The 25,827-nt window shown below is 31.8% G+C and overlaps 1 protein-coding gene across 1 annotated transcript; it reads left to right on the top strand.

The window, feature by feature from the left end:
* The first annotated feature begins 1,228 nt into the window (after positions 1-1,228).
* On the top strand, positions 1,229-25,013 carry LOC148310205 (UDP-glycosyltransferase UGT5-like). Its single transcript, XM_088258889.1, has 8 exons — positions 1,229-1,846; positions 2,336-2,558; positions 5,932-6,151; positions 7,021-7,301; positions 21,107-21,292; positions 22,661-23,293; positions 24,139-24,361; positions 24,794-25,013. The coding sequence occupies exons 1-5, from the start codon at positions 1,277-1,279 to the stop codon at positions 21,262-21,264; spliced, it is 1,452 nt and encodes a 483-aa protein (XP_088115015.1). The 5' UTR covers positions 1,229-1,276; the 3' UTR covers positions 21,265-21,292; positions 22,661-23,293; positions 24,139-24,361; positions 24,794-25,013.
* The last annotated feature ends 814 nt before the right edge of the window (positions 25,014-25,827 follow it).

Genomic DNA, 25,827 nt, shown 5'->3' on the forward strand with positions numbered 1-25,827 from the left:
GATAGGGGACATCATGTTACAGTCGCCAGTTACTTCATGGAGGTAAATATTATTTTTCAGTAACTGTAAATTCGTGTATTCTGTTCCTTGAAAATAGTTTCAATGCTTTAACTAAAAGTATTATATTTTTTTGAAGCTACTTTAAATTTGAAAACGGCTCTCCGTTGGGTGAGAATTTATTACAATGATTATGTGTCTAATTGAGAAAGCTAGTTATATAAAAAAAACTTTTCTACTTATTTCTGGTGTATCTCCTCCTCCCCTGACCCCTCCTCTCTTTCTAAAACTTGCTACCGAATTCTACCTATTTATCATTAGAATCCTAGAATACTTTTTTGTCTAATTGTTAATTAATTGTTTTTTAGTTTTTTGATAAAATCTATTACATCAGACAATAATATGTATTAACTTTTAAAAACGTCTGAGACATTACTATCTGTCATTAGAATCCTAACTGTCGATCAAACCTCCTCTCTTTACCTCCTTCCCTAAATTCCTTCTTCCTTTGCCCTCCTTATTATCGTCTTTTGTTAATTTATGTTTCTTTTTAAATGTCAATTTGTAATTTATGTTTTTTTTAATTGTTCAAGTACTATCTGCCCACTGATTGCAAACGGCTATATATGGTATCAAACGTTTTGATCAATATCACTAGTCCGTCTTTGGTCGGTTGGAAGATATTGCTTTTTAGCAATAAGCCCGCCAATGTACTTTTTATTTTCTGTACATGAAGTTTAAATAAATAAATAAATATTAATTCACATTCTCATAGTCGGTTTAAATTAATTATTCAGGTTCTAAAAAAATCTGGGAGTACTTTAGTAATTTTAGAATATAAGATAATGTAAGAGTAATTTTAAAATATTAGTGATTAAATGTTTTTATGGTGCATACGGCATTGCGATGGATAGAAGCGGTGTTAACTTGATCACTGATCGTATGAAGGCACTGTCATTTATCATTAATATTTATTAACATATATTATTATTAATGTTTATCATGTGAATTTTCTTAAAAAAAAACCTTATAATAAGAGAAAACAAAAGTTTTTTGTATTCCTGGGCTTTTGATCCTTTAGTTTAAATTCATCCATTTTTTAAATGTGAATATTTTTTTGCCTTTGTGAAATAGCAAATGTATAAATAAATCAACACATCGAGAGGGTATTTTTCAGGCGTTTTGCACAACTTTTAAAATCATGTTTTTTTTATTATTTCAGAATTCAACACGTAAAAATTTCAATGAGATAGACATCTCCGGTTTCAGTATTCCTAAAATGGATGTGTCATTTTTTAGGAATATGACGTATTTTGACAGCCTGATGAACGTTATAGAATTTTCAACTGCTAGTTGTGAATGGGTTATAAAAAACCCCGAATTACAGAAGACCGTTGAAAAGGGGTCGTTCGATTTACTTGTGGTGGAAATTTTCGGCTGTGACTGTTTCGTAAGCGTCGCTCATAAATTAGGAATACCAAGTATTGGACTTATCTCCAGTGTACCGTTGCCTTGGGTAAATGACATGGTGTCTTTACCAGAAAATCCGGGATACATCCCTCTTTACTTTCTTCCATTCACGGAAAGCATGGACTTCTTCTCCAGGTTTTTTAACACATTGTCGACGGTTTACGCCAAGGCGCTTTACGAAATAAAATCAAATTGGGAGGTTCAAGAATTGGCTAATAGTGTTTTTGGACCATTACCTCCTTTGAGAAGTCTATCGCAGAATTTCAGCCTCATTTTCACTAACAGCCATTTTAGTATCAATCAAGTGAGACCTACAGTACCGCAGATGATAGAAGTTGGAGGACTTCACATACCAAAGACTTTGCCAGCATTACCGAAAGTAAATATTTGTATATACCCATACCTATATATTAATATAAATACCTATGAAGATAATCAAAAGCAAACATATCTTTCCTTGAATTTTTTCTTTGTTTTGTTATTTTTTAACATATTATCGAAAAGAAATATTAGCAAATAGGGAAAGATTTTCACTAAAATTTGAAATTATTATTTTTTTGAATTTTCATTGTTATAACGACTTTGAAAATGATTTCATGAGTACGTATATGAAATATAACAACTTTTTGCAATTTAAAAATCTTTTGAAAATTGATAATAACAAAACAAATCATTAATAAAATATGTATTCTGATAATACTGATAATTAAAAACTTTTAGAATAATTTAAGTTAGTTGGTTAGAATTTTTTATAACTAACTAACTTAAATTGTAACTTTTAGAATAAATTAAGTTAGTTATAATTTTTAGATTATGTGTCACTTTATATTTGTTCCTGAAATAAATAAAAATATTTTTTTTCTTTAAGGATATTGAATCGTTTTTAAACAATTCTAAGGATGGTCTCGTTTTCTTTAGTTTGGGCTCAATTGTTCAACCAAATACTATGTCAGAAGAAATGATTTCCACTTTATATACGAGTTTGGGAAATCTCAAGCAAAACGTTTTATGGAAAATTAACGGCACTTCTCTTCAGCCTTTACCTTCAAACGTAAGGACCAGCACCTGGTTTCCGCAACTCTCTATTCTTTGTAAGTACATTTCAATTTACAATAAAAAAAAAATGTATGTATATACATATATATATATGTATATATATATATATATATATATATATATATATATATATATATATATATATATATATATATATATATATATATATATATATATATATATATATAATATATATATATATATATTTATATATGTAATAAAATAACTAGGTACCTACCTATACATTTTATTAAGTACTTACAAAAAGTACCTACATAAAACAGTTCTACCACCAGATGCCGCATGCGTCGCTCAGAATAAAACAAAAGACTTCCGATAATATGGTTAACTGTCAGAATAAGATAGATAGATAGATAGATAGATATAAAAATTATTATAAAGATAAATTAAGAATAAACTTTAATTACAAAGCAACACATTGTTTATTTTATTATTATACACCCACTTTGCATATTATTTACACTTAATTTTCAAAAGGAAAATATTACCACGTTTTATATATATATATATAAAGGGTCCGCCAAATAACATTTTTTTTTTGAAAATGGGGCGCAAAACATCGAGTGTAGCTTCGGCTGTGTGGCACGTAGCGCCGTCCTGTTGAAACCAAATGTTGCCAATATCCTCCTCTTCAATTTTTGTGAACAAAAATCCGTTCAACATGGCCCGATAACGATCGCCATTGACTAACGGCCACTCCTTGCTCATTTTCAAAGAAAAATGGCCCAATTATGCCTCTGGACCAAAATCCGCACCAAACAGTGACTCGTTTTGGGTGTACCGGCTTTTCAATGTATGCGTGCAGGTTTTCTGTGCCCCAAATACGACAATTTTGCTTGTTTACATACCCGCCAAGATCAAAATGAGCTTCATCCGAAAAGATGATTTTTTTGGCAAAATCGGCATCTTCTGTAAGTCGAATGTCGCAATATTTCTCAGCGTTGTTCAAGCGTATACACAACCATATTCGCTTAGCGGAAGGATAAAACTAATTATCTGTCAAATCAGACATGAGCTAAGTGTTACCATTCACGAAATAAGCACTAGTTGAAAAAAAAACTTTAGATGGCGGACCCTATATATATATATATATATATATATATATATATATATATATATATATATATATATATATATATATATATATATATATATATATATATATATGGCGTACGACGCCAATATTATACAAATTTTGAGCCACTCTGTATATCCAATATATATATATATATATATATATATATATATATATATATATATATATATATATATACATATATGTGTGTGTCTGTGTGTGTGTGTGTGTGTGTGTGTGTGTGTGTGTGTGTGTGTGTGTGTGTGTGTGTGTGTGTGTGTGTGTGTGTGTGTGTGTGTGTGTGTGTGTGTGTGTGTGTGTGTAAGACGACGTGGGGTTATAGGGTAGATGAATGACCGCGAAACTGGAGTCTTTGGTTTGATTTCCGACAGTTGAAAAATGAATTTAAGGTAGTATTTTATTATGTATATTAAAAGCATACAATGTTTACTTTGTGGTATGGTAATATAACGCTCCTTATCATTCATCGTTTACTTTGCGTAAAACCACTAACACTAATTTAATTTTATCCTTTTTTGTATAAATGTCAGACCGTAATAATTTTATTTGAATGACTTATGATGGAATGATTATTCCGAAACTGGTAGTGAACGATGAATGATAAGGAAAGTATTATAATAATATTTTTAATTCGACTGAGTTCATCCTTCCCCGTCTTTACCATCCTACCTACAGACAAACTTCTAACAAAGAGATTCTGCAGTTTATTCCTTTTAAATAATGCCACTTCATTTTACATTTGAGTGACTCTTATCTTATAAAAAGAAACAACGAGCATTTTCACTTAGTTTTCCATTCTATCCTCATTAATATGTGTAATTAATAATTTTCATTATTGTTGCTTTGATTTATTTAGTAAATATTACGTAAAAGCAAAATAATACTTTTGTTTTTATGTTACACCTGCATACAATGTTATAGAATTATAAATAATAATAAAAATAAAGAAATCTCGCCTTGACCATAAGTAAAATTTTCATTATTTTAATAATTAACACAGAAACCAAACAAAATCAATTTGAAATAAAACGAAAATTTGCTCTTTTACAAGTACAAAGTCATAGACCATGAAATTAATTACTAAATATTTGTTACCAAATAGGCAGGTACTTAAAACATTTCGTAAAAAAATCACTTGCGAAATGGATTAAGTCTACAGAAACTGTAATTCGTCTCCGTACTTCGTGGTTAATACATCTGAGTACTTTACATAGAATACCGGGTTTGATTCCCAAATCCATAATTTTACACTGCAATGTCAAATATCTTTCCCTGGACTCTGGATTCATAAAATTACTACCCAGGACTGGTACCTGATGGGCAGGATTAATAAACTTGCCTTCATGTAAATAACGATCAAGTTAATACTGCGTCAAGTCAATACAGTGTCCTATGCAGCACAGTGTGCGGATAAGGTAGAATTTTATTATTTATTCTGATTGTATATTTATTATATGTATGATATAAAGCAATAATTATTGAGTAAAGCTAATAATTTATTTTAAGCATATTTCAATATATATTACATAACAAAAATAATTAATATTTCAAATATTATAAATGCTAAAAATAAAACAAACTGAAATCGAGAAAGCCATCCCATTTGACGCCTGTAATGAGGCAATCTGGTGAACATTTTTAGTAAAACCTTGCACATTCATGTTATTTTTATTTTGTACCATTTATTTATTTCGACGGCCCCTACGTAAAGAACTCTATCTGCAAATCGGTTACTTTACAGGAGAGAGCTTAGAAGATTTTTTCAACGTATTTTTTTTATTAATTAACGGTTTATCTGAAATTCTAAACGAGTATTATACGGTAATGTATCAAATCGTTTTAAAACTTTATGCGTTATCAAAATTAAGTTGTTAGCGTTTTAGGAGTTCGAAATTCGATGAAGATAGCGTCGTATACGCCTGAAAATAGGCGTAATTTATTTTGTATATTTTTTTGTTTGTTTATATTTGTAGATAACGGTCAGTTGATAACAAACACCAAATATATTAAAATTGACAAAATTGTAGTTTTCTCTAACAATTTTCGATTACCTACTAAATAAGATAAAAGTACTAAATTAGTCAGATTATATGTATGCTTTCAAGTTTAATATGTCGTGGCGTTTCTTACGGAATTTTCAGAGTGCAATGTAGAATTCTTATAACCAAATATTGTACGTAAAAGTTGTCACTTTAATCGCAATCTAGATGTTATATTATTATCAAATTATAATTACAGTCTGGTGTAACTTCATCTTTGTGTGTAAATATAATGTTGACTTTGATTTGTAGGTCACCCCTCGACAAAATTATTCATAAGCCACGGGGGTCTTCTGAGCCTACAGGAGGCTACCCACTGTGGAGTTCCTATCCTTGGAATCCCGATGTTCGCGGATCAAGGGATGAATCTCGTGGGGCTCAAGGAGAAAGGTGCCGCTCTGATGCTGCAATATGAACACATTACCGGCACCCTTCTAGACGAAATGATTTCTGAAATGCTCAATAATGGCAGGTAATTGAAATATTTGATTAGGTACTTAGGAGTGCAACGTTGTATCAAAAATTCAATGCAATCGATGGATAACTTTAAAGGTGATTTACGATTTCGAGCTAGCGAGTATTTATATATGACTATTTAATACAATAAAACAACAAGATGTACTTTTTTCCACTTTTATTTTGTTTGTCCAGTGATCGATCGACATCGTCAACACTTTGATAACGACGAAACACGGCCACTGGTCAAATAAAATTGGAAATACTATATAATTGATGTTTTATTACATAAAATGCAGTTCCACCAAGAAATGTCAGTTTAAAACTTAAATCTAATATTATTTTTTGACATCTCATCAAAGATGAAGAAGAATATGGAAGTCTGGGCATTTACAGGGCTGACGACCGTCATAGGCTGGTTTAAGTGATCACTTTACACGTAAATGTCCAGACTTCCATATTCTTCTTCATCTTTGATGAGATGTCAAAAAATAATATGAAAATAACTCCTGTAATTGGAGATAATCCAGATTTTGTGAACAAGTATTTGGACACACTCAAAATGTTGTAAATTAAATCTAATACGTGTACTTATAGATAATTGTTTTTTCTATCTGGCTAAGAACGGGAATCTACTCTAGTTAGTCAGACAATATGATTTTTGTGAAATGTTAGACTTGAATTGTATTAAAGTCATCGTTTTCCACGATGACGTTTCTCATGAAACAAAAATCTATTTTTGTGAAATTCATCCATATTAGACGGTTGCATAAATCGAAAATTTTCTCGCTTTTGGAAGCAACTAAGTGTATTTTACAATCCTTTATGCATCGTGTCATTGCATCCTAGATAATCGCCTCTTACGACACGGTCACGTTTTCGCAGTTACCGCCAAAACGCCAGACGGCTTTCCCGCCTTTTCCGCGACCGGCCGCAGCACCCGCTGGACGCCGCCACCTACTGGCTGGAGTACGCGCTGCGGCACGGCGGCGCGCCGCACCTGCGCAGTGCCGCGCGCCAGCTCGCCTGGTACCAGTACCTGCTGCTAGACGTCGCGCTGCTCGCCGCGGCCGCCATTGCCGCGGCGGCCTATCTGCTCACCAAAACTGCCGCCTTTATTTTGAAATACGTCCTAAACAAACGCACGACTGGCAAGTGTTATCATGGTAAAAAAGAAAATTAAACGTCTTTTTTGTAAGGTTATGCGATTACTTTCTAACAAACTCATCTGGAAGGCCAATAATGACCAATTTCTTTTCAATTTGTAATTTTTTTACCACGTGGGTATAATTTTTTGCTAGACTAGTTTCGGAAACTACACATGCTTCCTTTACAGGTTTAAATAAAAAATAATAGTTACAAAATATTATAATCAAATGGTAAAATACAAGTGTTATAACCACAAAGTGAATACCAAAACAATAAATAACATAAGAATAAATCGCGTAATGGATCACCTTTTAATAATTTTTCAAATAAGCAATTATAAGTTATAAGAGTTTTTAAATGCAAAAAATAACATTTGCATCATACAATATTGAAAAAGATTAAATATTATATTATTGTTATATTATATTTATTTATTTATTTAAACTTCATGTACAGAAAATAAATAAATACGTTGGCGAGCTTATTGCTAAAAGCAATATCTTCCAACCAACCAAAAAAAAACTAGTGATATTGATCAAAACGTTTGATACCATATATAACTGTTTGCAATCAGAGGGTAGATAGTACTTGAACGTTAAAAAAAACATAATCTGCATATTAATATTTAAAAGAAAACATAATTTCTAAAAGATGATAATAAGGAGGGCAAAGGAAAAGGAATGTTTAGGGAAGGAGGTAGAGGGAAAAACTAAGGGAGGAGGCTTGATGGACAGTTTCTAATGATAAATAGTAAATTTTATTTAAAAATCAATTAACCTTGGAATATAACCTATTTCAATACGATTCCAGAATAAATGTTCCTAGTGTAAAATTTATGATACATATTATAATTATATTTATTTTGTATTTATAATTAAACGCATCCTTGACAAATGTTCTATTTAATTGAACATAAACACAAATTTTAAGAAATAAGTGATATTAAAATTTTATCCACTGAAAATAAAGACAAATACATACCTATTTGAAATTGACAGAGTGAAAAATACTGATAACGAAAAGATTTCGAGACATCTCACAATAACTTATTATCACACTTCTGAATCCTCGAACATAAGTACATAATATCCATACCATAAAAAAATAAGTAAGTGATTTAAAATGTTAAGTTGTTAATTGTGTATATCATATGTTCCATTTATATGGTTTAAGTCTTGATATTTTTGTCTTGATAATTTCATTGCATATTGATGTATTAATTTTTAAATCAAACACAGATTTTTTTGAGGATCCAAAGTTGTATTAAAAAAAAACAACACAAAAATTAACATAAATACAATTATTTCGCCTAGTTATAGCATTTTCAAACGAATTCGAAGATTAAATGGACTGACGGTCCTTGTGTAGCTATTCTAGGTACTTGAGTAATAGTTTTAACATGTGTTAATTTATGGGAGACAACGATAGTTAATGGGGGATGTAGGTACGTACACTTATATTTATTTTCTGGGAGAGGAAGAATCTATTGACGTGGCAATTTGTGAGAGAATAAATGTTTTAAAAGTAAATACAATTGTTCGTAATATTATTTTTTAAGAATTTATGTATGTAGATATAATGATGCTCATCATTGGACATTATCACACTAAGCACTAAATATTTAATAAAAATGTGGAAATGTATTTTGTGTATTTTATTATAATTTGTATAGTTTAAATGGAATTCTATTAAGTGAAAATAATCTAAATCTAATTAATGAACGTTTATTAACTTTATTTAAAAAAAATCATAGCTTAGTTTGGAAGTAAGCCTTACAATTATAAATTGATTTGTATTTATTACAATTTATAAACATATGTTATGTAAGTTCCCAAAACAATGTATCGGAAGCAACTGTTCAAACTTAATTGAATTCAATATGATTCTATGAAGTGTTATTAAACGTTTTTGCGTCATATGTTTGGCCTTGACAATTTTTTAAAATCGAATTTGCAGGGTTAAGACCCAGTTACTGTCACTTGGTTTTGTCAATATTGTTTTTTAACTAATTCATTGACTAAAATAATGTCAACAACATCTATTTAAATTGTAAGTTATTACTTTTTTAATGTAATGTATTAATTTTTTTTAAATTTGCCATAACATTTTCTTCCATCGGGCGAACGGACAGACCAGAATGATGATTTTTATTGATAGCTTTTGATAATGACGTTATAAACACTTGTCGCAATAATTTTCAATCAGTTTGGTTATGCGGTATCGATCAGTCATTCAAAAATATTCGCGAGTTTTCCCCTCGAAATTTCGCATACTTTTAATTTAAGTCTGATATTCCTGTTGAAACTATAACTTTAAACATCAGAACACGATTCCCATATTCCTATATAAGAAAACATAAAACCACAGACTCGCCAACGTATACATACTTTCATTATTTAACATAGATTAGGTGTTAACTCGATCATGACTATATGAAGAAAGGGTGATGAGTTTTGTGCTTAAGGAAATGAAGGAAGAATTATATACAGTTTTAAACGTTTTGGTCGAATTTAATGTAAACAAATTATAAAGTCGCCTTTGATTCCTTGCATCTATCATATACGTATAGGTATGTGTATATGCTTAATTTACTAATTTAGTATGTTGACGGATCAACTTTTTAATGTTTGTCTCGTTGAGTTATATTTGTTTCATCTCAATTGTGCGCAATTAAAAAAATGATGGAACATTGAATGACATGAATTTGACATGAATTTCGATGTTTTATAAAAATACGACCGAATTTTTAAAATACGCGCTAGGAATGAAAACAAACTATTTGAGAAATTAAAAAATGTATCATACATTTATATTTTTGTATTATTTTTATTTAGTAATTCCTTGTTATTATATGAGGAGTTCGATCCAATAATCATCTTATCATTTATATTTGAAGCACTAACTTTGTGATTTTCCATTTGATAATTAAAATGTAACTTTGTTTTATAATCATTATAAATATTTTATTGTAACTTAATTATAATGTCTACCAGTTTCGAAGCTAACCGCTTCTTTATCAAGACTGATTAATACTATTATTATCAGTCTTGATAAAGAAGCGGTTAGCTTCGAAACTGGTAGACATTATAATTAAGTTATAATAAAATATTTATTGATTTGGCGTTCAATTTGTAGAACTCCATTTTAATTTATGTATTGATTTTTTAATCAAACACAGATTTTTTGAGTCTACTAAGTTGTATTTTACTAGCAAAAACATATAAAAAATTAATATTGTGACAATTGTGTCGCCTAGTTATGGCATTTTTAAACGTTTTAAAATTTTAAAATTTTAAAATTTTCATACATTTTCAAACGAAACGACATTCGTTTAAAAATGCCATAACTAGGCGAAACAATTGCTACAATATTAATTTTTATGTGTTTTTGGTAATAAAATACAACTCAGACTCAAATAATCTGTGATTGATTTAAAAATTGATTAATTAATTCAAACCCTTATCCGCACCCCAATGGTGAATAGGGCACTGCATCATATAAACGCAGTGTTATCTTGATCGTTAACACATGAAGGAAAGGTGATCAGCCCTCCGCTTCAGGTACCAGTTCAGGGTAAAATGAATTAAATATAAGAGTGAAAAAATCACTTATATTTATTTGACCCCCCCTAGGAATCGAACCCGGGACCTCCAGTACGGTAGCCGAGCGTGCTGACAATTACACTACGACGACGGGCGTGATTGATTTAAAAAATTTTACAAAAATAAATTTTAAAGTGATTTTTAAACAAAGTTACATTTTAATTAATTATCTTATCGTTTCAGAAGTGTGATAACTTTCGTTGCAACATTAATTGTACCTTATTTTATTTGACATCATTTAAAGAATGCTTCATCGCGCTGTGAACGTAACAAATGTGTCAAATAAAAAAATTGTACTTCATACCGCAATCAATATCAGAAAAAAATGTGTGGTTAATGAAGACTCACAGTACATCAAGTCGGCGCTCGTCGCGGACGCATCGGTCAGTAGTGTGACGCTTCGAGTTATTCGTTTTCTGTTGTTTACTATCATTGTTTACATATATTTAATTTGATATTATCTCACAGTCCCACATTTGACCTCAAATGGTAAGTGGTTCCATTGATACCGACCATGTGTTGTGTTGGCTCGTGTTATATTTTATATCGATTTTCGTACTGAAGTATCACAACAAATAGAGCTGGACGTCACGACGCCGACGCGCGGCTCTGTGGTATTATTAGAACCGTTTTGGCTTCACCATTCGATATTTATGTATGGTATAACCCATTTTAATTTTTTTACCGATTCTTGACGGAGACTCTCATATCCTCCTGTATTTTTTAAATACAAATTTTATTTATATATATTTTTTTATTGTTCTACTGTCATATCTTGGTGGAACTGTACTTTATGTAATAAAATAATAAGTATATAGTTTTTTTCATATTTATTTTATTTTACCAGTGACTGGGTTTCATCATTACTGACATTATCTGACTGGTGCGAGGCTAGACGAATTTCTGTTATATACACAACAAGGATTAGAAATCCTCATAAAATATTTAAAATAATTTTTTACTTTTTAAAAAAAAATCAGTTCCTCAGAATACTAGAAATAAATAAGTTTATATATTATTTTTAAATAACCTAAATGTAGACCTAAACTCCTCGATGATTTCTCATTCTTGTTGTGTATATATTGTAGAATTTTGTCTGATGGTGCCGGTAACGACGAAACCCGGTCCCTGATAAAATAAAATAAATGGAAAAAAACTATATGGTTGTTATTTTATTGTGTTTTATATTTACAATACGTATTCAATTCTTATTATTTGATTTGTAATAAATTGATGCGTAAAGATTGAAAATTAAATGATATATAATATTATTTTAATTTTCTTTAGGAAAATGCAATTATGTATTTTTACTTCTACTATCTTTCTATTTCCTGTAGCATATGCAAAGAAGATAGAAACACTATGCTTTTGTGTCCTGACATGTCCTAGCTTCCTCTACATGCATTGATCTAGTCATACATGTCCTCCAGTTTCTTAGACTTTTGACATAGATTTTAGATTCCTATTGATCTGTTCCTGCTCAGTCTTTCTTATCTTCCTTGTTCTTTTTTCTTACTTCCTTGTTCTTTGCTTCTTTGTTCTCCCATTCACATTTGCTTTTGCTTTTATAAATTGATAAAATTAATATACAACGTATAAAACACTTATGTTTAAAATCATAAAAAGGTAACAAAACAAAATGAATATAGATAAATCACTTAAATTAGAGAGATAATAATTTAAAATAGTTGTTAGTATTATGTGTAAGATTTTTTGAAATGATTAATAATGATTCTGATTGATGATTTTAATTTATAAACAAAGGTTGTCAAACTTGTGTGTTTAAGAAAAAAATAGAAATAGCTCTGTGATAAATTAATTTTCAGTTTATTTAAAAATAGCTTATCTTCTATTTTGAAGAGTTCGAAGTTTAAAAATCATAAAGAAGCACTCATTTATCTATGGCCTATTTTTTAACGTTATTGAAACGTTTATAATCACTCTTAAATTATTGAGTGTGAACATATATAATAATTCCAGACATTCAAAAAAATGTTTTCTCGATTATTTCTTACTGGTAAGATAACATAATAATAAGAAAAGGATTTGTAATTATTCCAGGATATATCAGACTGTCTGTTTTCCCGCGATTTTCACATACCGCTGACTCCTTTCAACAACGTCAAATATAAAAAAAATGATTGTGCGTCAGATCTTTTTAGGTAAAACCTGAATATTTTTTCTCCATTTGAAAAATATTCAAAATATTGAAACAAATAATTACAATATACCTTTTCTTCAAAATGCAAAATCAACACTTTCTGCCCTGTAGCGGGTATATATTAAGTTAAAAATATACCACTTTTGCTGGGATACAGTACATTTTCTGGGTATTCCGAAAACATGCACAACTGAAAATTGACGATTTTTGATATATGACGTTGATCTAAGGAGTGAGCGATATGTTGTTTTCAAGGCCGAGTAGGAACAGGCCTGGGTACACGATTTTTGAAACGTCACGTGATCAATGCAGTGCCGTAAAATTTGCAGTTCGTTGTGTCTACTGGTGTCAAAGGGGTAGGCAGAGTGGATGGAACGCCTCTCTTCTGCCCTGACATATCTCCTAGCTTTCTTCACATCCATACATCAGTCATATGTACATGCCCTCTGACATGTATATGGTAAAAAAAAATGGTTTCCATTAGTATGATAGCGAACGTTTTTTTTTTTAAATAACAATAATTTAATCTTTTCGCAAAACTGTGGGTTTAAAAAAAAAATGTTTTTTTATACTGAAAAATATCACTCGTATATCGCATGTGTATTTCTTCGAAATTTGGCGTTTGAACCTCTTGTCGGCCTTGCATAGTTTTAAAATTACGTAGGTTCTATTTTACTAAATGTACGCAGATACAAGAACCGCGATCAAAAGTGGTCCGCACGCTCCTTGTTTTCAGATAAAACATAATTTAAAAACTGTACGCATATTGACGCAATGAGGTAGTTAAGTGAATTATCATTTTTATTATTATTTGTAAATCGACTATCGAACTAAATAAAATAAATATACATGTATGTTTATTTTCGGGTATTATGTTAACACCGCAACGATTTTTACAGTTAGAACACGAAAGGGCGTCAAACAATTCTAACCCATATCCGCACCCGATGGTGCATAGGGAACTGCGTCATATAAACGCAGTGTTATCTTGATCGTTAACACATGAAGGAAGGGTGATTAGCCCTCCGCTTCAGGTACCAGTCCAGGGTAATATTGAATAAATATTAGAGTGAAAAATCACTTATATTTATTTACCCCCCCCTGGGAATCGAATCTGGGACCTCCAGAATGGTAACCGAGCGTGTTGACCATTACACTATGGAGGCGGACAAACTATACTAGAATCGGACTGGTGTAAAATGATTTGAGTGATAAACGAGAAAATATGAAAAAATATGAGTGATAAATGATTTGAATAATTTACAAAGAGAGCCCTGCTTAGAAAATCTAATTGATATAATATGCTAGACAAATAACATGTTCTTTTCCTCATAAATAGATATTTTAACGCGATAAAAAAATGGTGCACATGCGACGTCATGTGTACATAATAATTTGTAAGTTTCGTATTGAATAAAAGTTTATTTTTTTACCGCGCTTCACAAAGATATATTATATTCATAAAACGATAAAAAATGTATTAACGATTGATATGGATGGTAATTTGAATATTTATTATGTAGATTTGAATCGGCTTTTTTATGAATAGGGTTAAGACTCCGGTTATTGTCACTTTTAGCAGAATGGCTAAGTCATTAATGATTTACAACTAAACCATTCAATTTGATTTATTTCTAGTTGTGTGTATGAATATTCATTTAAAACTTTTTTCTTCTTAAATCTTTTTAAGATAAAAATATAAGCTGGTTGTTGTAACCTTTAATATTCTACCGCTGACATACCTACTAGGATTAAAACATCTTTATTTTATTAGTCATATGGTTAAATAACCTGTTTTCAAAGTTGGTGAGCTACAAATTTTGATACATTAGAAAATATAATAAAAGTACTACGCAGTACGAAAAAAAAAACAAAAAAATGTAAAATCAGTTCCAATTGTAGTGTACTTGTTCTTGAACTATTGTAGTATAAACATTTAGAGAAAAAAATTTATGATAATATATATGTAGGGTAGACTGGGTACGGTTGAAACAATTTTGCTTATATTGTCCATAGTATTGCTCTTTACAAGTCAAGCGATGATAAAGATGCATTAAATACAAGAGCGTGTTTCTGTCTACTAATGGGAAGTATTATTTCAGTACCCGGTGTGTTATTTTTAGTGGCAGATCAAATTTAAAAAATATATCCGATTTGTTTCAACCGTCCCCATACCAGGGGCAGTTGAAACAGTGATTGGGGTCAGTTGAAACACACGCAAATAAATCAATACTTAATATTGTAAGACGTTTTATTCATTATTTATTTTTGTGTTTTAAATAATTATGGCACCGCATGACAATATTAATCAGTCTACATATATGTAATGAACAAAAACAACTAAAAACAATGGCATTTAAAAAAAAAAAACAAATCGAACGAAAATAATCTGTGAATAAACTAAAAGGAAACACTTCTGTCATTTTGATTAGTCATAAATCAAGCGGAAATCTAGCTTTGGGAGATCATTCTGAGTCGCAATTGTGGCAAACATAGCTAAGACCACCTTTTGTGCAGTCTTCTTGAGCCCACAGTTTACAAGTGGTGCACTGTATCCACTTTTCATCGGATCTGCTCTCTGAATACAGTGACAGACAAACAAGACAATAGCACTCGTCCTCTTTTGATGATGATTCCTGTTGCGTATTATGATTATTTTTTCCTTTAACGATCCTTCTACTTTTTCCTCCATGCAATCTTTTCTTCACTTACTTAGTTTTCATCCGTTTCAACCTTATTTCATGCTCCTTTCTTATCTCTTCTTTCTCTGTTTTTTTTTTAGTAGCAAGTATTTTGCAAGCTCCTGCTCCTGCTATTTATTAAAAACTTTGTTGTGGGGTTCATATCCCATTTTCTTCTTCACCAGATGCATCTAGCTTTCGTATATATCTAATGAGGGAACAGTGGTTTAATCCATGCTTTTCCGACGCTTTTCGCAGTGAATCTCCTGCTTTAACCTCCTCATCAGCGTATGTATACCTCGACAAGTCGACCTCTCCTCTCAAAGTCTTTCTTGCGCGTACTCTCGGCATCTAGAAAACAGGAAAACTGAAAAAATATGTTGTTTCAACCGTACCCACAAAAAATGTTTCAACCGTCCCCAACCCCTCCTTTAGGTGGAAAACAGAAAATAGTAATGTTAACAATAATGGCACATTAAAACTAATCACTATATCGTGTTCTACAAGCTTCATTTCAAACACGAAATCATACTCAATAATATCGTTTCAATAGAAACCGTAATAAAAGGAAAATTCTCAGAACAAAAATACTTACTTTTGGTTATCAAAATACAATAGGACCTCCTACAAGCAACTGCACAGTGCGGCGAGCGATGCAACACTGATATTTGTGTTTGAACTTGTTGTCCACTTTGTTCGTCCCTTGGACTCTTCACCCTACCGCATACGGTTTGCAAGATATTTGCTCTGTTTCAACCGTCCTTTGTTTCAACCGTACCCAGTCTACCCTATATTATATAAACAGTAATTTTCATGTTATGAAAATTAGATTTAAAATTTTAATATGTGTATCAGATTATTTAGAAATCTAAGACGCAAGAACTGGTCCAGACATATCTTAGGAGTATTTAGATGCATGGTTGTGAGATGTAGTGCATAGGCGAAAGAGATCGAAGAATATTCTCAATATTATTCATATTTAAAGCATTTACTTTGTGGTTAGTCATTTTTACTTATTTATTTTTTATAAAAATGTTAATATTATTAGTATATAACCACTCACCGAGATTTTTATGTCTACCGCATGTCCTAGTGCCTTATGTCTACCCATGTTTAACCTCGGCTCGTAACGCATGTCTGTGCTGAAAACTTTACTGCATGTTGGTCTTCGGGTCGACCAAAAGTCTTTGTAGTTTTAAGTGTGTAAATGGTGCTATGGTGGTGAAGGGTGGTATTTTTTGCATGCTGTAGTAGTGATTGTCCTGACGAAGAGATGGGTACATCTTGAAACCGTTAGACATACAAATCTCGGTGAGTGGTTATATACTAATTTTACTAACATTTTTGTAAAAAAAATAAAGATCGAAGAAGATTAAAAGCTTTGGAGATGTGAACTTATACATGATGAATACTGAGAATTTCTCGGATGGACTATATTACGAATGACGAAGTTCTCACGAGGATAAAGGAAATCAGACTCCTGGCAAACATCATATCGAAGAGGCTAGTGGAGTGCATCTCCTGCAAAATATACTGGAATGAATTGAGGGATCGATTAGCAAAGGGCTGACTCGCCGGGATTATCTGGATAAAATATTCCATGACACGGGCTGCACCTCCTATACACGCCTGAAGAAATCGGTGAAAACCGAGCGTAGCGGAGGAAGAAATGCAGAGTATTGATATCCCCACGATTGATACCAGAGAAGATCAGATAATATACATATTTTAAATCAGATGTGTCAAAAACTGGAAGAGATGCGGGAAAATCATCAATACTCCTGTTTACCCTACCTTTTTCCCTGTCAGTATATTATGTATTTAAAAAATAAAACATTGACCTTTGACGTTTAGAGTTTGTTTTGTTGAAGATAATAAATTATTTTACGCGTAGCATTTAAAATGTACCATATAATTTTTTCCTTGAAAATGTTGCGTATGTCCATATTTATTAAATAATGCAGTTCATAAAACGTTTTTTTTTATTCTCGCTGGTTCTTAGGGCACTGCAACAATATGTTGATAACTTTATTATCAATTATATGAAGATAAGTATTCTTTGCATCTATGAATGGAATACACACATTTGATGGGATATGATAGCTTGGTATTTACATGAATAACTACCTGTCATAGGCTGGTTTAAGCGATCACTTTATATACGTGCAACATTCACCTTTTTTATTTGAAATGTTTGTGTTTTTATTATTTACACAAATATTTCAATTGCATACTATTTCTGTGAGCCTAAGCGGCTCATTATTAGAAATAAGTATCAAATTGTGGTACAGCGGGTTCCAACCGAGAAACTCTTACTTAAGAGTCCGCGACACTAACCACAGGACCACAACCCGACCATTCTACCCATGATTGACGTACTATTAAAATTTCGGAAGTTGTTTATTTAATAAATCCTTTAATTAACACCTTCTTTCACATGTGAGATCTCAGCACTATCTTTGGTTGAGTTGAATAAGTTTTTTTAGTATATTTAGCAAAAACCCTTAATTAAATGATTAAACCAGCCTATGACATTTCGTAAGCTTTGTAAATACGCAGACTTCCAAAATTCTTCTTCATCTATGTTTAGATGTCAATGGAAATAATGTGTCGGGTTGTGGTCCCGTAGTCAGTGTCGCGGAGTCAGAGTTTCTCGGTTCGAACCCACTCTACCACAATTCGATACCTATTCCTAATAATGAGCCGCTTAGGCTCATAGAAATAGTATGAAATTGAAGTATTTTTGTAAATAATAAAATCACAAATATTTTTCTTTTTAAATAAAAATGATACAATTGATTAAAAATACCAAAAGTAGGTTCTCCAACTATGTTGACCTTTCAGTGAGAAGCTGGCAATAATCAATAAAGCATTATTAATTTATATTCGTTTTTAGGATTGGGGTTCGAAGTTGTTTGATTGCAAGGGGCTGTTTGCATTTTTAATAATATAACCTACACATACCTGCTACCCTTAAACATCTGTATGTATGTTATTTTATATTATTTAGTTTAAACACACATATTTGAAAGAAATGTAAGGCTGAAATATAACTGTGACGCACTCACTCGCTAACAAAGTCACATCCTTGAAGGACCACTACTAGACTCCGAGAAGGTGAAGCTCCTACCACCAAGACAGGTCGTGAGCTACATGACTCTCGTAGGTCTTGAGAGTGAGCTATGACACAGAGGGAGGTCACAATAGACCTTATATGGTCACAGTGACATAAGGGATGCAAGATCCCTTGACCTCATAATAAAAAATATATAAAAAGGCTGAACTAGGGATAGTTGAAAATATTAAGAAGAGTTCTTTAAGGCGGTATGAACATGTGGAGCGAATGGATAACAAGAGAATGACTAAGAAAGTATACGTGACGAATGTGAGCAGAACGAGGACGACCGAAAAAGACTTGGCACAATCAGATGAAACAGAACCTTTAATCTGGTGGTATCAAAAGTCTGCGCAATCGGAGGGCATGTACGACTAAATGTATGGATGTGAAAGAAGTGAGGAGTATATGTCAGGACAGAAGAATGTGGAATTTTATCCTCTCTGCCTACCCCTGTGGAGAAACAGTCTGATGGTTATACTAGTAAATAGTAGTAGCAGTAGTTTGAACACATATAACTAAGGTTCCACACTGTCATATATATTTGAATCAACTATTTTCCAATTGTAGATATAGTCAGGGAAAGGATATTGATGATTAAATAAATTGAAGATGATAATAATTGGTATAGCCATATATGATGATAGTATTGGGGTAACAGGAGAATTAGCTCCAAATGCCAATCTATCTACAATTATCGACACAAAAAAATTAACAAAAGTAATGTCAGTATCTTTTATTAACAGAATTAAAGAAAGACACGTTCCAGGTTCAATAAAATTATTGGCATGAATGTTTAAATGTTTGGTCTACCTCTATGCCTCTTCAGTAGTAATAGTTTGCATATTTGACTACTATGCTGAAGGTCCTGGGCTCATTTCCAAGGGAGGGGTCAAGATAAAAACTTTATCTTAATTTTTTACCATAAAACTTATTTAAATTATCCTGACTGGTATTTTAAGCTCAAGACTGATCATCTTGCCTTAATATAATTTAAGATTATATAAAAATTACAATTAAATGGAAAAAACGCAAAATAAAAATATAAATAACTATTAACTAAACTAACATATTGCTCACTCCTTTCAACAACGTCATATCGCTCACTCCTTTCAAGAACGTCATAAATCAAAATACTTGATTTTTCAGGAGAACGTTTTTAAAGTTTAAAAATATAATACAAAGTTTTAAAAATAAACATCAAGCCACTTATTGAACTTTTTACTGAGCAACAGATCTTTTTAGGTAAAACCTGAAGGTTCTTTTCCAATCTGAAAAATATATATAATATTTAAAAAAATAATTAAACAATACCTTTTCTTCAAAATGCAAAAACAACACTTTCTGCCCTGTAGCGGGTAAATATTAAGTTAAAAATATGCCACTTTTGCTGTAATATAGTACATTTTCTGGGCATTCCGAAAACATGCACAACTCAAAATTCACGATTTTTGATTTATGACGTTCTTGAAAGGAGTGAGCGATATATCAAAAATCTTTGAATTTCATGAGATCGTTTTTAAAGTTCAAAAATATAATAAAACGAATGAAAAATAAATATAAAGCCAATTATTGAACTTTTTACTGTGCAACAGATCTTTTTAGATAAAACCTGAATGTTTTTTCTCCATTTGAATAATATTTAGTATATTTAAAAAAATAATTAAACACTACCTTTTCTTCAAAATACAAAAACAACGTTATCTGCCCTGTAGCGGGTAAATATTAAGTAAATATTAAAAATACGCCACTTTTGCTGGAATATAGTACATTTTCTGGGCATTCCGAAAATATGCACAGCTAAAAATTTATGATTTTTGATATATGACGTTGAAAGGAGTGAGCAATATGTGCGACCCATCATGACATATGGGATCGAATGCAGAGCTGCAGATACTGCAATAACAAAACACTCACTAAGAGATAGAATAAGGAACACCAGGATAAGAGAAATATGTGAGCTGCCCGGCCAACCCCAAAGTAGACGACTACTGGATAGACCACCAAAGAGATGAATTGACAGCTGGGAATCAACTTCGCAGGAGGCTCATCCCGCTTAAAAACAGGCCACAAGACTTTCACCAAGGAGAAGAAGAAATTAAAATTACATACACTTGTTGCAGTACCCTATGCACCATTGGGTGCAGATAAGGGTCAAAAGAAGGAAACTAAAATGAATATCTCTTTTTCATGGGATGGGTGAGCTCCTCTATGAGTTTTTTTCTGGCATTTTCTGACTTATATTAAATACAATTTTTTCTAGAGAAAATACTCATTGAACATCGAAGTACTGGTGGTGTTTCTCATTTCTCTGGAGATATGCAGCTCCGCCAGAATCCTGGGCCTGTTCGCCTCACGCACCGCAAGTCACTACACCATGTATGGAACCGTTATGAACGCCCTCGCTCAGAGGGGACATGAAATCACACTGGCTAGTCACTTTCCAGAGGTAACCATTACATACCGCTAATCATATTCGAGACTGTCCATACTCTTTTTGCCACCTTTAAGAACTAGAAATTGTTGCTATAAACAAATTGTTTTCTTGTAGTTATATTGGCTAAGATTAGTTCTGAATTCAGTGATCATAAATGTGGTATATTTTGTAAATTAAAAGCATTGTTAACTTTGTGTTACAGTAATATAACACTCCTTATCATTAGTTGTTTACATTGTGTAATACCACTTAAAAACACTTTTTTATGACTTATGAAACTTAATGAAAACACTGTGTTAAATTTACAACACTCTCCTTATCATTCATCGTTCCCTTTGCGTAATAAATACCATTTAAAAGGTTTAAAAAAATAGCTTTTAAAAATTGTTCATTCATTTCATTGTAGTGCTACAAAGAAACGCTATAATTGTGATGCTCGTACAATGTACAAAGATGGTGAAATATGAATTGTAGTTAGGTCACTAGTAAATGCTAAATCTCATGAGATACAACTTTTTATTTCCAAAAATGTTTTAGTATTCTATAGTGATAGTACAGTACTCAAAACCAAAAATATGGTGTTCAATTATCGAAGATAATATTTTTCTTCATCAATCATTCCTTTCAAACACTGCGATCGTAATATTCAAAATAACACAAAATGTGAACACTAGAAGAATAGGGTTGATAATACAAGAATATGTGTAGTGCACCTTCGTACAAAACCATGAATATAAACAGGTTACTTAAATAAAGCGTAGCACGTAATGGTACATCGTAGCAGTACACACTGTGTGTGCTCATAACTAGTAGATATTAGGCCACCTCTTATTGTAGGTGCATTCAAAAACCCCAAGAAGTAATCAAAACCAACATATCGCTCACTCCTTTCAACAATATCATGTATCAAAAATTTACAATTTGCAGTTATGCATGTTTTCGGAATGCCCAGAAAATGTACTATATCCCAGCAAAAACAGCATATTTTAAACTTAATATTTACCCGCTACAGGGCAGAAAGTCTTGTTTTTGCATTTTGAAGAAAACGTATTATTTATTTTATTTTTTTAAATATTTTTCAAAAGGAGAAAAAACATTCAGGTTTTACCTAAAGAGATCTGTTGCACATTAAAAAGTTTAATAAGTGGCTTGATATTTATTTTGAAATACATTTTATCAAACTTTAAAAACAATCTCCTGAAAAATCAAGTTTTTTGAAATATAACGTTGTTGAAAGGTGTCAGCGATATGTTTAATCAATGTCAGTGTGCAGTTGCTCATTTGAAACCATGTATATTGCGATACAAACTATTTGATTGAAGCGATGATTTCGTTCTACTATGCAGCTACTTCTACAATTAATAATATTATTGATTACAGAAACATCTATCCGAAAATATTACGAATATAGGTCTTGTGGACATCATTGAAAATCCATACTTGAGTGTTGAAGAACTACATGCACTGTCTTATACAGAAAATGTTTACGATTTAATTGAGTACAATCTTTTTACATGTGAGGCGATGCTAAAACACCCGAAAATAAAACAGCTTGTAAACCTCAACAAGACATATGATGTTTTCATCACTGAGCTATTTGGGTCAGATTGTTTCTTGCCTATTGGATATAAGTTAGGCATACCGACTATCGGAATGGTGTCCAGTGTGCCTCTCCCTTGGGTAACCGAAATGGTGGCAAACCCGGACAATCCATCACACACACCCGTCTACTTTGTGCCATTGACTGAAAAAATGAATTTCTTCGAAAGACTGGCAAATTCTGTAGTAAACGTATATTCTAAATATGTATATGAGATTTATTCAAACAAAAATAGCCAAGAATATGCTGAGAACGCTTTTGGGCCACTTCCCCCCTTAAGTGAGATGGCGAAGAATGTTAGTCTCGTATTGGCCAACAGTCATTATAGTATAAATCAAGTGAGGCCTATGGTTCCGCAGCTCATCGAAGTGGGAGGATTACACATTCCACAAACCATACCGCCATTACCGAAGGTAAATTAACCTGATTATCTTGTCATAAATCAGTTGTTATATTTCTACCAATTTTCAGCATGCGGCTCAGTTACAAAATCTTATATCAAAATATTTATATTCTTGAAAAGTACCGATTTATAAAAAAAAAATATTACAATGACACATCGCTCACTCCTTTCAAGAACGTCATAAATCAAAAAACTTGATTTTTCAGGAGAACGTTTTTAATGTTTAAAAATATAATACAATGAAAATAAATATCAAGCCACTTATTGAACTTTTTACTGTGCAACAGATCTTTTTAGGTAAAACCAGAAGGTTTTTTCTCCATTTGAAAAACATTTAGTGTATTTAAAAAAATAATTTAATAATACCCTTTCTTCAAAATGCAAAAACAACACTTTCTGCCCTGTAGCGGGTAAATATTAAGTAAAAAATATGCCTCTTTTGCTGGGATATAGTAAATTTTCTGGGCATTCCGAAAACATGCACAACTGAAAATTGACAATTTTTGATTTATGACGTTCTTGAAAGGAGTGAGGGACATATGTAAGTAGGTTACATACCATTTATAAATTAAATTATTCGTTAAAACTTTGAAAAATGTTATTATATCAGACACTAGATTGTTCACCCTACAGATGAGATGTCAATATTATAGTTATCGCTTAGGCCAGCCAAATGCCAAGTCGTAAGCCCAGGGATGCTCAGAATTCCATCTTCTTTCATATTAAAAGGAACTATAAATGTTTCATATCAAGTAGAGACATCTATAATATTACATCATTTTATTTATAGGTATCATTTTTCATACAATAATTGTTTAAATGATCATAGATTTAATATTTTTATTTTAATTATAGGATATAGAAGACTTCATTAATGAGTCAGAACACGGAGTAGTCTTATTCAGCTTAGGAACATATGTCGTAGCGAATTCCATTCCAAGGGCCAAACTTCAAGCGATTATTGATGTCCTTGGGACCCTCAAGCAGCGCGTCCTCTGGAAGATAAGTGGAACTGGCTTACCTCCGCTCCCTTCCAATATAAGGATCAACGATTGGCTGCCACAACTACCTATTCTCTGTGAGAAAAACCTGTCTGTATTTTCTATTTTTTTTTACTCACACTTACAATCAATTTGACAGCCATCATGGCGTAGTTGCATAGCCGGTCGACTGTAAAACTGGCATCGGGGGCTCGATTCTTGCCGATTGCAAAATATATTCGAGAAGGATTATTTTTCAATTGTTCTGGGTGATGTATTTTTCCTATCATTACTGTCCTAGCTGCAGACAAGCCTCTAAAAGTAAAGGCTTTGTGGGTTATTCCAAAGAGGATAAAAATCTTTTTAAATGTAGGTGAATCAATCTAGACCTGGAATTATTATTTTAAATGTATTTGGATTTTGTATATTTTGTACATTTTAACAAGGAAAATTTATAGCAAAAACTCATCACAGTGTGACTAAAGTCGTGTGGAAAAATAAAGACTTATAGGTAAATTAAAAAATTTCAGGTCATCCATCTACAAAGCTGTTTATCGGGCACGGTGGGTTGCTGGGGGTGCAGGAGGCAACTTACTGCGGAGTTCCAATGCTCGGTATTCCTCTGTTCGCTGACCAGTACATGAACATTGCCGGCCTGCAAGAGAAGGGTTCTGCCATCTATATAAAATACGATGAAATTACCAAAGAAACATTTTCCAAAGCTGTAAATAGTATCATCAATGATAGCAAGTAAGATTTTATTTTTAAAATAATATACGGGGGCAGAATCATTGATTTTATTCTTGAATTTATAATGTACGCACATACACACCTATTTAGTATGTTTCGTATGTTGTACATCCGTTTTGATACATAGATTTTGCATTTATATAGATAATAACCTATTTACTGAGTATTGTAATGAATTAATATGTACCCCTTTTTAAAAATCAGGGCATAATAATCATTAAATCACCTTAAATAATCCAATTCAATCCCCTTAAGTAATCCAATTAAAATGGGATAGTCTAAAAACTTCAATATTTCTATATTTATTGTAAAAAAATTGAATCATTAATTTAAATAGATACAAAAAAATGCTTATAAGAAAAATTATCAGATCTGTCAAATTAAATAAATGTGTAATGTTGCCGCCTTGTAAATGGTTACCTGGCCGCAAAGAGAGGTGTGGTTTGAAGATTTTTTTAAGCGAGATTTATTATATCGATATTTCTTGAAAACTAAGGAAAGTGATTTGTTCGCTGAGAATCACTTTAGCATGTGACAACGTAACTTTTAAGGGCCAAGGAATAATAAGACACCTTTTTGTTTCAGATATCAGAAATCTGCACAATTCTTGTCAAGAATATTCAAAGACCGTCCGATGCATCCGTTAGATAGTGCCATCTATTGGATCGAATATGTTATAAACTTTGGAGGAGCAAAACACATCCGTTCTGCGGCGCATGAACTGGCATGGTACCAATACTACCTTCTAGATGTTCTGCTATTCCTCTTGGCATCTTTTTTAGTGTTACTATTTATAATATATCAAGTATTTAGA

Source organism: Brachycentrus maculatus, unplaced genomic scaffold (assembly GCF_059751285.1).
Source record: "Brachycentrus maculatus isolate JH-2025_06_01 unplaced genomic scaffold, ASM5975128v1 h1tg000104l, whole genome shotgun sequence".
NCBI classification, from domain to species: domain Eukaryota; kingdom Metazoa; phylum Arthropoda; class Insecta; order Trichoptera; family Brachycentridae; genus Brachycentrus; species Brachycentrus maculatus.

Excerpts from the sequence above, each read along its gene's own strand:
- LOC148310205 (XM_088258889.1), top strand. The coding sequence starts at position 1,277 with ATGGATGTGTCATTTTTTAGGAATATGACGTATTTTGACAGCCTGATG. Across the intron at positions 1,847-2,335 it reads CTTTGCCAGCATTACCGAAA|GATATTGAATCGTTTTTAAA; the intron begins GTAAATATTTGT and ends TTTTTCTTTAAG. Across the intron at positions 2,559-5,931 it reads TCCGCAACTCTCTATTCTTT|GTCACCCCTCGACAAAATTA; the intron begins GTAAGTACATTT and ends TTTGATTTGTAG.